Source organism: Phaethon lepturus, unplaced genomic scaffold (genome assembly GCF_000687285.1).
Source record: "Phaethon lepturus isolate BGI_N335 unplaced genomic scaffold, ASM68728v1 scaffold9843, whole genome shotgun sequence".
In the NCBI taxonomy this organism is placed as follows: Eukaryota; Metazoa; Chordata; class Aves; order Phaethontiformes; family Phaethontidae; genus Phaethon; species Phaethon lepturus.
In genome coordinates, this window is record NW_010531193.1 from 6,247 (window position 1) to 20,837 (window position 14,591).

The 14,591-nt window shown below is 38.1% G+C and overlaps 1 protein-coding gene across 1 annotated transcript; it reads right to left on the reverse strand.

The window, feature by feature from the left end:
• Positions 1-737: 737 nt before the first annotated feature.
• LOC104618778 (long-chain-fatty-acid--CoA ligase 3-like) lies at positions 738-14,281 on the reverse strand (the record flags this gene model as incomplete). Its single annotated transcript, XM_010284460.1, has 9 exons — positions 738-1,239; positions 3,558-3,715; positions 8,469-8,583; positions 9,852-10,043; positions 11,083-11,157; positions 12,265-12,437; positions 13,167-13,306; positions 13,814-13,885; positions 14,158-14,281. Coding segments are annotated over 9 exons (1,213 nt in total), but the record flags the coding sequence as incomplete, so codon positions are not given.
• Positions 14,282-14,591: the final 310 nt, after the last annotated feature.

The following is a 14,591-nucleotide window of genomic DNA, read 5'->3' on the forward strand; positions in this document are numbered from 1 at the left end:
AAAGAACACAAAATTAAAGGGAGATTTTTAATGGCACAAAGGGCAGCTAGGCACTGTGTGAGCTGAGAACATAACTGTCATTATGACTTTAAAAATCCCCCCAGTAAGATTTGGGTTGCAGCTAGGGCAGAACAGGGGTCTTGGCAGGCTTTCGCGAACAATGGAAGAGCAAAGCCAGTGTGATGTCCAAACCTAACGAGAAAAGACAAAAGTTGTTACAGTCCCTCTGCTAAGAGGGCACTGTCCGACTTACAAAGTTACATGAAATTAATGCTGAGAGTTCTTATTAGCTCTACGCAACTGGATGAAACCATCACGAGCTATTTTAAAAAGGAGTTTCTGTATTCGAGAGCTTATTCTTAGGTTTAACTTCTGCTCTGTTAACAGCGTCCTTTGTGTTAAATAAGCGTTAACTAATACCTGCAAGAGTAACTTGCCTTTATGCAGAGCTGTGCCATGACCAGCTTTTCATTTTCAGGTAAAAAGAAAAGTAACCGTTAGGCACATATTGAAGGTGTATTACACAAGCTGGAATGTCAAACGTTTTGTCCCTCAAGATTTACACAGAAAAACAGCACAGCAGCAAATAACCTGGTCCTCTGTTCAACAATGATCTCATTACAAGCATTTTCAATGTACATAATGTCACAACATCAATACCTGCTTATCTTTAAATAATTAGGTAAAAAAAGGCCCCCAGTATAACCATTTCTTATATACCCAAGTTCTCTCTATATACATCCAAATTTTAAAGATACAAATAAAACATTATACAGGATTTATAAATGTTTAAAAACTTGAGGCTTCAGAATCACGGTTTCCCAAAAAGACTCGGGAAAATCCACAGACTGACAAGGTAGCAGAGAAAACTGGAAAAAAGGAGACAGACACGAGTTTGCTGCCGTAACATTTTACTAAACTTGCCAGTCATCACGGTGATGTTATCAGAAGTAACAGTTTAAGCTGCAAATGAGGAATGGTGGTTTTGTGTGTTGATCTCAAGTGCCGAGACAGGCAATTCAAGTATTTCCTATTTGATCCAAGCTCATTGTAGCAAAGTGGTGCAGGAAAAGAATTACTTTACATTTTTTCCATACATTCGATCAATGTCCGTTTGATAGTATGCTGTAAGCTCTTTGCGTTTTAGTTTGAATGCATCTGTCACTAGACCAGTCTCAGGGGTCCAAGGATCAGGGCTCAAGCGAATTTTAACGGGTATTTCAAACTTCTCCAGATTAGCTGTAAAAATAAACATTTTTAATACAAAATGTAAATGCAGTCATTTTTCTACAATTAAGCACAAAAGGGGGAACCATATTTTTACACAGAAAAGCACATGGCATGAATGAAGAAAAGCTCCTCACCCCCCCATGGTTAGCTGTGAAAACCCCAGTGTGTTCACAAGTAGAGTGACAGGATCCCCCAGTAATTATTCTCCAGTTCCCACAGAAATGTTGAAATAAACCCCAGGTTTTCAGGTATCTGTGCTGCTCCCTAACGTCATAAAAGCCTCAGAAATGACATCCTCAGAATATACACTGTTATATCAGTGTCATGATACTTATCTTCTGGAGATAAAAGTAATAAAAATCAATACTAGTTATGCTTGAAAAAAAGAGGAGGAATGTGTTTTTTCCTGATAGTCCTAAATTGTTCAAGGAAAGTTAACTTTGTATGGTAGTCGTTCCCCTTACTGAAACAGAACAGCGCTCTGCATGTTATACCTTTAGCACAAAACACTATTTCCAAGAGCTTCTGCTATGGTTTCAGACATAAGAGGAAAAAACCCAAATAACTCAGAAAAGTAATCAAGAGATGGGCAGTATTAAAAAAATAACCACCTATTTTAAGGTTAAATTAAAAAATAATCCACAAATATGTAATTATCCTACGCAACTTTACATTCAGATTTTCCTGCACGTTTTACTTCCCTTGACATTAAATCACTGGGTTGGGTTTTTTGCAATTTAGCACTAAAAATTCGTAACATTACTTTAAAAGTAAAGCCTGTGCCACCAAAGGGAAGAACAAACACAAACATAAAATAACACCAAAATGTGCAAAAATGCCTCAGAATGAAATTATTCTGTTTCATCAATTTTAACAACAGAACAGTTAGGGCTGCACAAAAGAGAAAAGGAAGGGGACTTTGTACAGGCTCTCCACCACAGCAGCTTCTTAGAACAACTTTGCCCATATGCTCCATGCAGTGAAGAAAAATGGGCAAGAGACAAGGGGGCAAGGAAAAAGAAGAAAACAAAACAAAACAAAAGATTCTGCTGCAGTATTGAAACTGCACTCATCACATGAGTATGCTCCTGTAACAGAAGTCTGCAATTACACTAATCACAGAGTTTAAGATATTTGCAAGTAATGTGGAGAAGAAATGAAGATTAACAAGGCAAAGAAAGATTATTGGAAGCATAAAGTTATCCAAGGTAGAAAAGATGGGGGCAAACTGCAAAGAGGTGCAGAAGGACATCACAATACTGAGCGATCGCAGAACAGACAGCGGAATCTTTCATTGCAGAGCAGTGTAAAAGTGAATGCGTATGAAAAATTCAACATCCACAATGGCCATTTAAGAAACTTTCTGTGGGCATAACTGATAGCTTTATGAAAAAGGCTCAGTGCTTAGCAATGGTCAAAAGCAAAAACAAAGCAGAATTTATTAGGAAAGAACAAACACAGTATCACTGTGCCACTGTTTAATTCTGTACCAGAATAGCTAAATAGACTGTGACCAATTAGCATGACAAAGATACAGCTGAGGGGGAAGAGACAGTCAAAACAGACAGTCAAAAAAAGTCACGACTGCCATTGTGACTGTTCACTGCCCCTTGCCATGCAAGAGCTCGGCAGAACCAAACTGAACTAGCAGAAGGCAGGGTTAAAACACACGAGGCATTTCTTCACATGGACATAGCTGAGCTGTGCAACTCCGCCACAGGACAGTATGGATACTCACACAGAATATTTACGTAACCTTGAAACGCAACTAGATGAGTTAATGGAAGAAAATTATTAACCACAAAGACACCGCTTTCAGTTTAGGAAATCCCTCGGATGCGAGTCACTGGAAGCTAGGGGAGCCCCTACCACCACGGGCTTATTTCAATCACCTACTCATAGATATACAGCACGTGAGACTGTATGATGCCCAACACAGATGCATCATGGATCTGCAGACGACCCGCATTCTTTTGGACCAGCAGCTGAATGCCAAGAAGATACTACAGGACATCTTAAATAGCACCAGACATATATATATGTATTTGGAACTAAATTGAGCTTGCTAAGTTTGCCCTACTCTTATATTCTTTCAATTATTGGCCATGGTCAAAAAAAAAAGTTACAAGACTACAAAAACCAAAAGGACTGATCCAACTCATGTTTTGTTGTTGGGTTTTTTTGTATGAAAATTTCACTTCGTATATGTTCTATGAATACATAATGAAATATATATGCACAAGGAAATATTTTTAGGGCATATACTCATCTGTTTCACAGACATTACTGTCCACAAGGCTAAAACTATCTTCTACCCAGCTACTCACCTGCCATGGCAGCCTCAGCTAGCACCTTCAGTACCTCTTTTTCCATCTCAGGACTGTTACAGATCTCTTCCCAGGCTCCTTTAAATCCTTTCTTTCGAGCTAGTTCTGTGAGCTCCTTTTGATTTGGCACAACAAATCCAATGACATAAGAATGGAAACTGAGAAGTATAACGTACTTTAGTATGAATTTTGTCAAGTTAACAAGTCTTCAAAAATAACATTTCAAGTTGAGCAGTTTGCAATTCATACAGAGATATTGCTCGTAACAGTTGGCTTTTGTTCACCTGATAATCTTTCTGAAATAGTGGACAAATTACCTTTGCCTGCTTAAAAATAAGTAGCAAGAGAAGCTACTTACCTTACAGCAACTGTATTGCTTCAAGGTGTGCTGTCCATATGCATATTCCACTGTGCCTCATGCTCAAAGCTTTGGGGAAGCAGTACCCATACGATGTCAATGCGCCCTGCCTCTCCTCATGTTTTGCAGCCCGGTATGAAGACTGGTGTGCGGCTTCCCTACCTCAGTTTCCTCTCAACTGCAGAATCCAGTTACTGTAGAGGAGTAGAGGACTGCAGTGAAGAGGGGTTGGAGAGCAGGTTGTGGAATGAGCATATGCACAACACATCTCAAAGAACGCCTGCTTCTGTAAGGGAAGTGACTTCTCTTTCAAGTGATTGTCCATACACTCAACTCTACTGTTGGCAATCTTTGTCTGCTCCTGATAGGCCTAGAACATAGGAAGCTGTGATCTCAAAGTCTTTGGAAAACACTGAAGCACAATTTGCCCTGAAACAGGTATTTGAGATTTTTCAGATGGTGTAAAGTTTAGGGAAAGCATGAACAGAACCTCACATAGCAACTCCGCACATTCTAACAAAGCAGATCACAGAATCAGGGAGCTGAAGGTGATCTCGCAAGATCATCTAATTCATTCACTTGCCTTGAAGCAAGGTCAGCTACATCTAACAGATGTTTGTCTAACCTGTTCTTAAACATCAGGCAAACACTAATGCCAGTGCTTCATTACTCTTAGCATTGGTAAGCTGTTCTTGATGGCTATTCTTGACTCTTCCTCTCTGCAGTTTACATCAGTTGTATTTTCATGCAAGCCAATAGTCAGATGTTCCTCTCCTTTCCACAGAAGCCATTTATTCATTCACATACTGTTACTATTTTTTTTTTCCTTCTCACTTGTCTAGTCTTCCTTCCTTTCTTAAGTTTCTTTAGGAATTTAAGCAATGCCCTTTCCTCCCAAGTCATGCATCACAGATCTCTGCCCAGATGTTCCCATTTTTCTCCTGGACTCTTTTCAAGAGGTCCGCCTTTTCTGAAGTGTTGCATGTGGAACTTCGACCCTGTAATGCTTGGTAGAGCAAAAAGATCATCGTGCATCTTGTAAGCCACACATCTGTTATGCCATATTATTTACCTTCTTCTAACAGCATGGCACTTGTTGACTCATGTCAGCTCCTACAGAATTACTACCAGCCGGTGCTTCCTCATCCTGAATTTTTGTAGTTTTATTTAGGTCTAAGTACAATTTACATTCCTCCCCTTTAAATTGATTGCTGTTTTCAAGCAAATCTCCATCTAGTCAAGATTGCTATGAATTCTAATCCTGTCCTCCACTGTATCTTCAGTCCTGTCCCATCTTAGACACTTACAGCCGAATCCTGTCCTCCACTGTACCTTCAGTCCTGTCCCATCTTAGACACTTACAGATTTATTAGATCTTTTTAACTCTCACCAGACAGATTACGGAACCTTAACATCAGTACAGAGATTACTTCAGCTTATCCTTTAAGGTCTCCAAGAAAATTTTAAAATACTAACTCTAAATACCCTTTTGGTTACTGTACATTGCAATTTTCTCCCTTGTTCCTGGTATGAATTATAATGGGCATCTGACGGCAGTTGTGAAGTCTGCAAAGTCCATTACAAACACAGGCTTCATCTGTTGACAAGCTTTGCCTGTTGTCCGACTCAAAACAGTTCTCATTTTTTTCTTACTAAGAATGTACTTACAGAAAGACTTCAGATTAGCCTCAGTATCACTTACTGCTTGCATCTCACCTTCTGCCTTTGCCTTTCTGATTCTTCCTCCCCGCCCAGTTGTGCTATACTCTGTATTCAACTCTCGTAACTTCGTCTGTATGTATTATGTATGAAGGCACCCAGAACTTTGTAACTTGGAACGAAGTTGGAACGTAACTTGGAACAACTTGGAACCAGAGAACCAAAGGACTCTGGCACTTTCATCCCTGGTTCCTGTAGTCTTTTGACAGGCTTATCGTCATATCCAGCATCATCACCAGTGTCTCCACGGATAAACAGCATATAGAGGTAATCAGTTGGCTGGGTAAGCCTCAAGCTTTCAGTTCATCTAAAGTTCAGCCTCTTGAGTGGCAGCACACTTCCTCTGGACAAATAGGATCATCCAACTATGCTTTTTCCTGGAAAGAGCACCTTGGAGCTCACAGCTCCACAACATACAGCTTTGCATTCTGTACCACTAGTTAAATCTTCACTTATTGCAGTTCAAATGCTAAAGGAGTTTGTCTTCAGATGTATCCTAAAAAACTACATCTTCTCACTGGAGCAGCTACTTCCCCCTCCACTACTGTTTCTTCTGCAGATCTTTTGAATTTGCTAGTTTCTTCAGTCTTGGAGGTCATAACGACAGCAGGAGTGAAGAAATTTTTAGAATTTCGTCCTCAGGAGCTCCTTAATCATCTCCTCCAGGCTAAGAGATTTTTGCCAAGAGATTTTGCCACAATGTTTCTCCTATACTAGGCATCCTCATTGCCTTGCTGTGCTTGAGATCCTACCCGACTACAGCCCTCAGACCTATGATGAGACATCTACAGTGGCACTACATGTCAAAATCACCATTTCTATTCTGTTAAGTCTGGTCCTTATCAGCTCTCCTTTACCTTTCTGATGAGAACTCCCCTGGGTTTTTTGCCATGTTTGCTCATTCCTTAGGTAACTAAACTATTCATTTTCCTGATGTGATGCTTGAGATCTACTGAACGCATCTTGGACGAGTGAAGTGCTGATAAAGCAGTAGGAGTCTCCTCTGAAGGAGCACTAATCATGATTCCTTTCAGCAAACATTTTATTCCTTATCACACTGAGTATTTTGTCTGAAGTGGTCAATGAATATAGCTTTTGAAGCAGTGATACCATGCAAACACTTTTGATTCTCTGCTACCATGTTCAGAGGAGCTTTGCACTCCAAGATCTAAGGTCAAATCACAGATTTAACCCACTTGTAGAAGTCTGCCCTCCTTGTCCTTTTGCATGTGGGAGATAAAACATCTACAAATGAAGGACGACTCCTGCATATGAGATCACCCAAGCAAAGTATAAGGAGAGACAGGACACAAGAGAAGTCATAGGCACTGCTACCAAAAAGTCCCTGAGCTCACACTGTAGAGGTGCCTATATACCCACAATGAAATGTGCATATGGACAATCATTCAGAGAATCTGTATTACATGGCTACTGATGCCAAGTTACACACATGAAAGTATTAAGAAGAAATACAGCAGCAGCAGAAAAACAATCTGGAATGTACTTGGACTCTGTTTGTAAATTACCTTTAAAAATTGCTCATAGGTTTTCCTATTTTTAAGGACTAGGCAAGATATGAACTATCAGAGCCAAGTACTTGCCTAACAAGCATATTTTAGTCTCAAACATTATGTTGACCTGGCAAAATTAACACAAATTTGATAGTACAATGCCAGTACTGAACTTCAATCCTAAAACAGCAGAAATCATCACCTGTAGGAGTCTCTTCCTCCAGAGACTACGGAGGATGCTCAGAACAGGCACACAACCTCAGGCAGTCAAGGCAAACATGAGACTCGCCCAACAGGTCAAAACCACAGATAAGGCCTAATATAATGGAAGTTGTCTCAGCAGTGGCCAATGCCCAATGCACGTTAGCCTATTGATCCAAAACTGTCAAAACTGAAGTTACAGGATGACTACCATTAGTTAACACAAAAAAATACCACAGAGAACCAGGTGAACAAACCCAAAGTTAATTTTCTATTTATTACCACTGAGCAATTCTCTGGTATGCTTGTCCTGGCTTCCTTCAAAGTTATCAAGTGGGGCTTTTTTTGGCCATACTGGAAATCAGAATATTTCTGGTCATTCAGAAGCTCCAAAATGACTTTCCAAATGTCAAAATGACAACAGGAAGCAAAGACCACCTGAAGTTTATCTATACATGCAAGTCTATATGATGCACAGTTAGGAAATTCTAGAAATAGAAACTTAAGACATGTTTGAGCCCTTATATGCCTATTTCAGTAGTACATGTAGAAAGCAAATAAACAATGATCGTGTCCTTTCTATTAATTGTGTGTTTGGATAGTATTTACAGAGTGTTTTCTCTCAAGCTTTAAAGGCATCTGCTGGTGTATTGCAGGGGTTAAAGTATTTTTAATGCACAAACCAGCTTCTGAGCTGTTGGTGGTTTCTCCCCCGCTTCCTCTGAAGTACAACAGTACGTCCTCTGAAGAACAGATCACAGCTAAATACAGCAAGGAACAAGGTGTCCTACGGCTTTATAGGTAATAATCTCTAACGTGCTTGAATGATGTCTGTTATGAATGCAGTCAGAGCTTAGCTGCTTTTCAGATTGGGGGAAAAGGGAATGAAAGACTCATTCTTGGCATTTTCCAACAAATTATGAAAAAAATGTGAAAGGAAAAATAAAAGCATACATTTCAGATGTTTTAGTTTTGATAAAGTTACTCCATTGTATTATAAGCAAAATCCTTTTTTAACAGGTTTAAAAAAATTCCGCACATTAAGTGGCAAAAAAATTTGCTTATGGCTTTAGCAGGACAGACAAAGAATACAGCAATAACAAAATATCAGCTGTCTCTTACCTGCTTGCATACACACAAATATTATCTACCAGTGGAAGATTCTTTAGAGCTGCTTCTACTTTGCCAAGAGAAACGTATTCTCCTGCCTGGAGTTTTACAAGATCTTTTTTACGATCTATTGAGGAAAAAAGAAATTAAACATTAATTACAGAACACAAAACTTTAGACATTGATTGTATACTTTTTGGAAATGTATTAGTGCCAAAAGGTATGCGGAGTCATGTTTGGTGAATGTACCAGGAACATTTAATAACAGGTTTCCAAACTTGGCGTTTTATCAACCTGCCCCACACTCAGACACGAGAGCCATTTCAATCCCATACATTTTCTGCCTTTAGAACAGCATCTCCTCTATGACTGCACTGGCATGCGAATGGAAGACAACTGGGATTATGCAAAAGCCAGTGTTCGGCTAGAAGCACACCTTTCATGCTGTCTAGTCCAGACGCTTATGGCAGGAAATACAGCCTTTGCTGAACATTTTGTTATTTTTCCCAGGCTAAATCCACATTTAAAGAGCAACTGTCTATCTGTTATTTGAAACACAACAATAGGAATTGAAAATTAAGCCCAAATTACTTGAGTTTATTGTATGTAGCCCAAAGAAGGCAAAGGTGACTACAGGGCCTTACCCACCCAGCTGTGATGGCAGCCAGGAGTACCTCCTTTGCTATATGCCTTCATGCTGCTTCATGCAACCAGGCAAGGTAGTTTTGTAGCCATCTGACTCGTTTGACCAGTGCAAGGCAGCTGCAATGGGACCCAAGATCTTTCTCATATAATAAACCAAATAAGCTTACTTTTCAGGATTAAAGAGTACCCTGAATCACTCACTGACTTCAAGAGAGACACCTGGTAGTTTATATGGCACCTATTTTTGCACCTATAGGTGTCAAGAATTATAAGCCTATCACGGGCTTATGTATACCACCTTTTCCTTAGTATATTTTTCCCCTAGTTCCTCTATGATAAAGGAATATTCTTATTATAAAGAACAGCAAGATTAAAAAAAAGGCTTATCTAATTCCTGAGCACATATTACCAAAGAGCCCTTTCAATGAATCAAATTCCACATTTAGAAAATTATAAAATCTAAAGCAGCTTATCTAGCTCAATCAGCCTACACTTAACTCTAATTACTACCCAGTCTCACTAACAGAGTGGAGTCAGTGCTAAGACTGTTTTAGAAAAAAGCAATTGTTTTAAAGATCAGCGTTTAAAACTCACAATCAAGTTTATGTTAACATATCAGAATTGCCCTGAGATACACACTAGAGCTTCAGACTGCATGCCAAAATGCAGAGTGGTTTTTTTTTGTTTCTTACAGTATTTAACAGCCCTGCAAAAATGTACCTATATGTTCACCTGAATTTATTAACTCACCAATAATTTTTAGACATCCATCTTGATGAAACTCTCCAATGTCTCCAGTATGGAGCCACCTCTGCCCATTCTCATCAACAGTGAAATCTTTTTTGGTTCGTACTTCATTTTTGTAGTAGCCCACAGTCACATTTTGCCCTCCAATAAGAATCTCACCTCTAGGATATGGTTTATCAGTGTTGTAATATCCACCTAGAAGTATGGGGTTTATTAAGTTAACAAGAATTAAAATAGATTCCAAAGAAAGAATTCCTATTTTTTTTTTTTACATTATTTAAATACAGAAGTAAACACTTCAGTAAGCCCTTAGCCAAAGTTACCACTTGCCTAAATAGTTCAGTAAGAGAAGAGGTGGTTCCAGTTCTTTTCAGCATACAAACAGCTATTTAACATCTGTGTTTACAAACACTGAAATTCACACACATGCAGAGGGTAAATGCCACCTCTATGCAATCTTTCTGCCACCACTAACATGCTCTATCAATCAGTTTCATACAGGGTCGGATCAAGAAAAAAAGATAAAATTTTGCCTCATTTTAGGAAAGAAAAAACTGTAAGGTTTCCCATCAGCCCAAAACACCCTTGAGTATTACATATTTCTACTCTACAAGACATAAAAGCCTACCTAAATACTTTTCAAACTTCATTGAATATATTTTACATAGCATCCATTAAGCTTCCATTCCATATGCCAATTTTTTAAAATTATTTTACGAATAATAATATTATGAAGACTATTTTAAAATTATTTCTTAATGGCAAAAGAAAGTATCACACATGCGCTTCAGCTGAAGTCTCCTGAATCCAGCACCTCTGAGACACAACATACGGGACCTGCACCCTGTCCTACAAGAATACTTCTCTAAATCAGAAATGCTCTGATTTAGGTACGATGCTCTATACATTTACACAATATGCATACACAATTATAATGACTGGGATAAAAGAAATAGCATAGTCAAAGAGTCATAATACAACCTAGCCAAATGCCACTTGCATTGATAGCTTCTGTCTAGATATTTGTAAGTTGAAAAACCACTGAGGAATTTATTTTACCTTTTTTCTCCCCCAAGATCGAACCTGGTAGCATTTAAAAATAAGTAGCATTTGAAATTTAAAACACCAGGAAATAGCCTTCTAATTACTACCACTGAGTAAAGCCCAATAGAAACGTAGCTATATAAAGTCCTTACAAACACACTACAATTTAATCACACACAGAAACTCTCACCTTCTTCCCAGTTCATTAACTTGATTTCACAACAGACCAAAGGTGCTCCCACTCTCCCTGTAGTGTAGTCCCAAACTAAAAGATAAACAAAGAGCATTTTTCAGAAAAAAAATCTTCCAAAACCGATTAGAAAAATCTTTGTTGTCATGCATCTCACTTAGTTAAAATTAACTGCTATTTATTTCTGAACTTTAATTCATTGAGCAGAACTTCCAAGAAAACCAATGGATCTATCAAGGTAATGCAGACAAAATCTTTATCCTGCAAAAAGAATAGATGGCTCTATTTACAGATACCTCCAGTCACATCAACACAGCTTTGACAGTAAGTTGTCCATGTGGATCATGCTTCAGAAGAGGCACAATAACTTTAAATAGTGTTTGCTGGACTCTGAAATAAGTAGCGATATTTCACAACAATTCAGGGATTCTATATTTTGATTCACTTTCCTGAAGTCTCAAATCCCAAACACTTCTGCATCCGAGCACCTTCCCAAAAGAATATCACTGGAGAGTACATCATTTGTATTTGTTTTTCCACCCAACCTACCAAAGAAGCCATTACCAAAGACCTCTTGGAATAAAAACACATCACAGCAGTTTGTCGATCACCAAGGAACATAATACAAGTTCTACAATCCAGCATAATCTAGCAATGAACCTTAGGTACTCCTCATATGATTCCTTGGTAGATTACACCATTGCCAAAAAATAGCAGCTCTGACTGTTTCTGCCACCACTGAATATGAGTGAAATTTTAGGACTAAAAGGCAACTGAAACCACAAAGTTCTGTTATATGAAATTAAAATCTGGTGCAGGCTTTTGCACACCATTTTTTATTTTCCTAACGTCTCAATATACTCACCAAAATTAGAAATCATTTATTCAGTTTGACCGGTAAGTGCAGTAATGCCAAGATCCCAATCACACCATTATAGATTCCTCTATCACTGTTACAGGTTATCTCTATCTAGAACATTCGTTTTGTAGGTAGGTCACCAGCTTTACACTACGTGTCAAAATTAGTACTCCTACTCTTTTACGCATTTATGATTACAAGTAATTCCCAGGATTCCCCAATTATGTTTGGTGATGTACACCAAAGGAATCGACTGTCAAAGATGGTACACAGGGAGCGCTCAGCACGGATCACAGCACTCAGTGGGATGCACCGACACCAACCTTCTGTGATTGTTCCAGCTCCGGCCGATTCAGTTAGTCCATACCCCTGTCCTACAGGGCAACAGAAACAAATGTTCATAAACCGCTGAGTTGCTGCAGAGAGTGGAGCTCCTCCACAAAGCAGGATGCGAATTTTTCCACCTAGCAGCATTCGTACTTTCCGGAAAATAAGGCTAAAATGCAAAGATAAGAGTATATATCTGTTGCTTAAAAACAAATGAAGAGATTACCTAATTTTGTGTCTGAACTGAAAGTTTCCACTATCTTCAAATAAACTTTTATGGCATTCAAGGAAAAACTTGAAGAAGCGCATTGAAGTTTTCAAAAACACAGGCAGAGATTTTAAAGCTTGTTTCCACATTCTAATTTGAAGATGGGTTAAGTGTTTTGAGAATATAGATTTAGTAAGACAGTAAAGTTCAGCGATTTCCTCCTCAAAGATTATTTAAATAAGCTGTATACATTTTGCAATTATATTGTCCTTCAGTCTCACTGAAGATGGGAGTTGGACTTGATGATCCTCATGGGTTCCCTCCAACTTGAGATATTCTATGATTCACTTCTGTGAAAATGTTAAGTCTACAGTCACCTATAGGAATAGGCTTCCCATCTTACCCAAGAATTGTATAAATCCGTTATTAAAGTCCTGATGAAAACAATACAATGTATATAAATCTCCAATCAGTTTCAAGTTAAATAACACTCAAATTATATCAGTAAATATTTAAAACCATCACACACTACTGATCTGCTGTTTCAATTTACACTTAATTACAGACTCGTTCATGTTCAAAGCGTCAACATTAAAACAAAGCAAAGCACCAAAAAAATCAGACACGGCTTATGTGGTTAAGACTTCAATAAGCATTTTTTGGTGCCATTAAAAATAAAATTAAAATTACCTATCGCAGAGCGGGGTAGTGTAACCTTTGGAAATCTGTTCCATTTTGTAGTTGTAGGCCAATATAAATAGATTCCGCTGGAAACTAGTCATTTCATTCACTTTATTCATGACATTTTTGTAGATCCGATCCATAATTTCCTAGTTACATAAAAAGATTAACTTTAGCTCAAAGTAAAAGAAATCCTAAATTCAGGGCAACAAAAAGGAAACATGTTCTAGAATTTCTAGAACACTTCAGATGACAACCTGCTCCCAGGTGGCTTCCTCTTCCATTGCTAGGAGATTGCAAGATGTTCACAGAAAGAGGAAAGCAAACATCTCAGCAGGAGCACTAGTTAACCCGAAGCTGCCTGCTGCCAGCTATCTTTATTCCATTAATCTACTATGATGAACAATATATGACTAATTAAAATGGCAATCTAATCCCCATAGCTATTTAAATGCTGAAAAGTGTTGACACTCATATGAATGTTTATCCCCAACAAACACAATAAATACCAAAAATATTATTTTAAGCAAGCTTAACATCAAAGGTTCTATCTTTTTTTTATTTAAACGATCATTGCCTTAGTTTTGTTGTTAAAATTTTGAATTATGAATATTTTTACAATAATTTTTGAAATTATTTATTCTGCAGTTACTTACCGGGACAGCTGCCATTAGGGTTGGCTTAAGTGTAGTAACATCGCCTTTGCTTCCTTTCTTTATTTTAGAGGACTAAAGCAAAGAACAAGTTTACTAGCAGACACATTCAAGATTTTTAACATGAGAAACAAAATGACATAGCACATCTTTCAAACAATCATTTTCATTTAAATTCTATTTTAAGAATTAAAACTAGTCCAGAGTACCAGTCATAACCACCAATACCCTGTTTCATGAATTGTAGAAAAGAAGATTTTTTTGTAATATTTTAAGAAATATTACAAAGACGTGATGTAATTATATACTTTTTTTGTTTACCGTAAGGGCTTAGATCAACAACATACCTGGTCAGCTAACGTCTGAGGTGAAGAGTAACCAATGCGGCATCCGTGAGACAGACACACAAGTTCAGCACTCAGCTCCAGAACATGGGCAAGAGGCAAATAGCCAATATAGATGTCTTTTTCCCTGTAAAGAATTTTTACGGGATTGGTTTAGGTTGTACCATTAGTCTTCAGATGAGTCATTAAGCTAAATTTATGTGGACCTTACTGCAGAAATACAGAAAGTAGAAAAACGCCTTTGAACTTGAGAACATATTTCAAATAATTTGAGTTTTGTTTCAAAAGTTGCATACCACATACTACAGGTTTAAGGCATGAACAAAGGGTGATGTTTACTCATCCCAAGTCAATTAACCATGTGTTATGGTTGCAAAGGCGACCCTGTGGACAAGATTAAAAACTGCACCAAACAGAAAGAAACCACGGAATTTAGC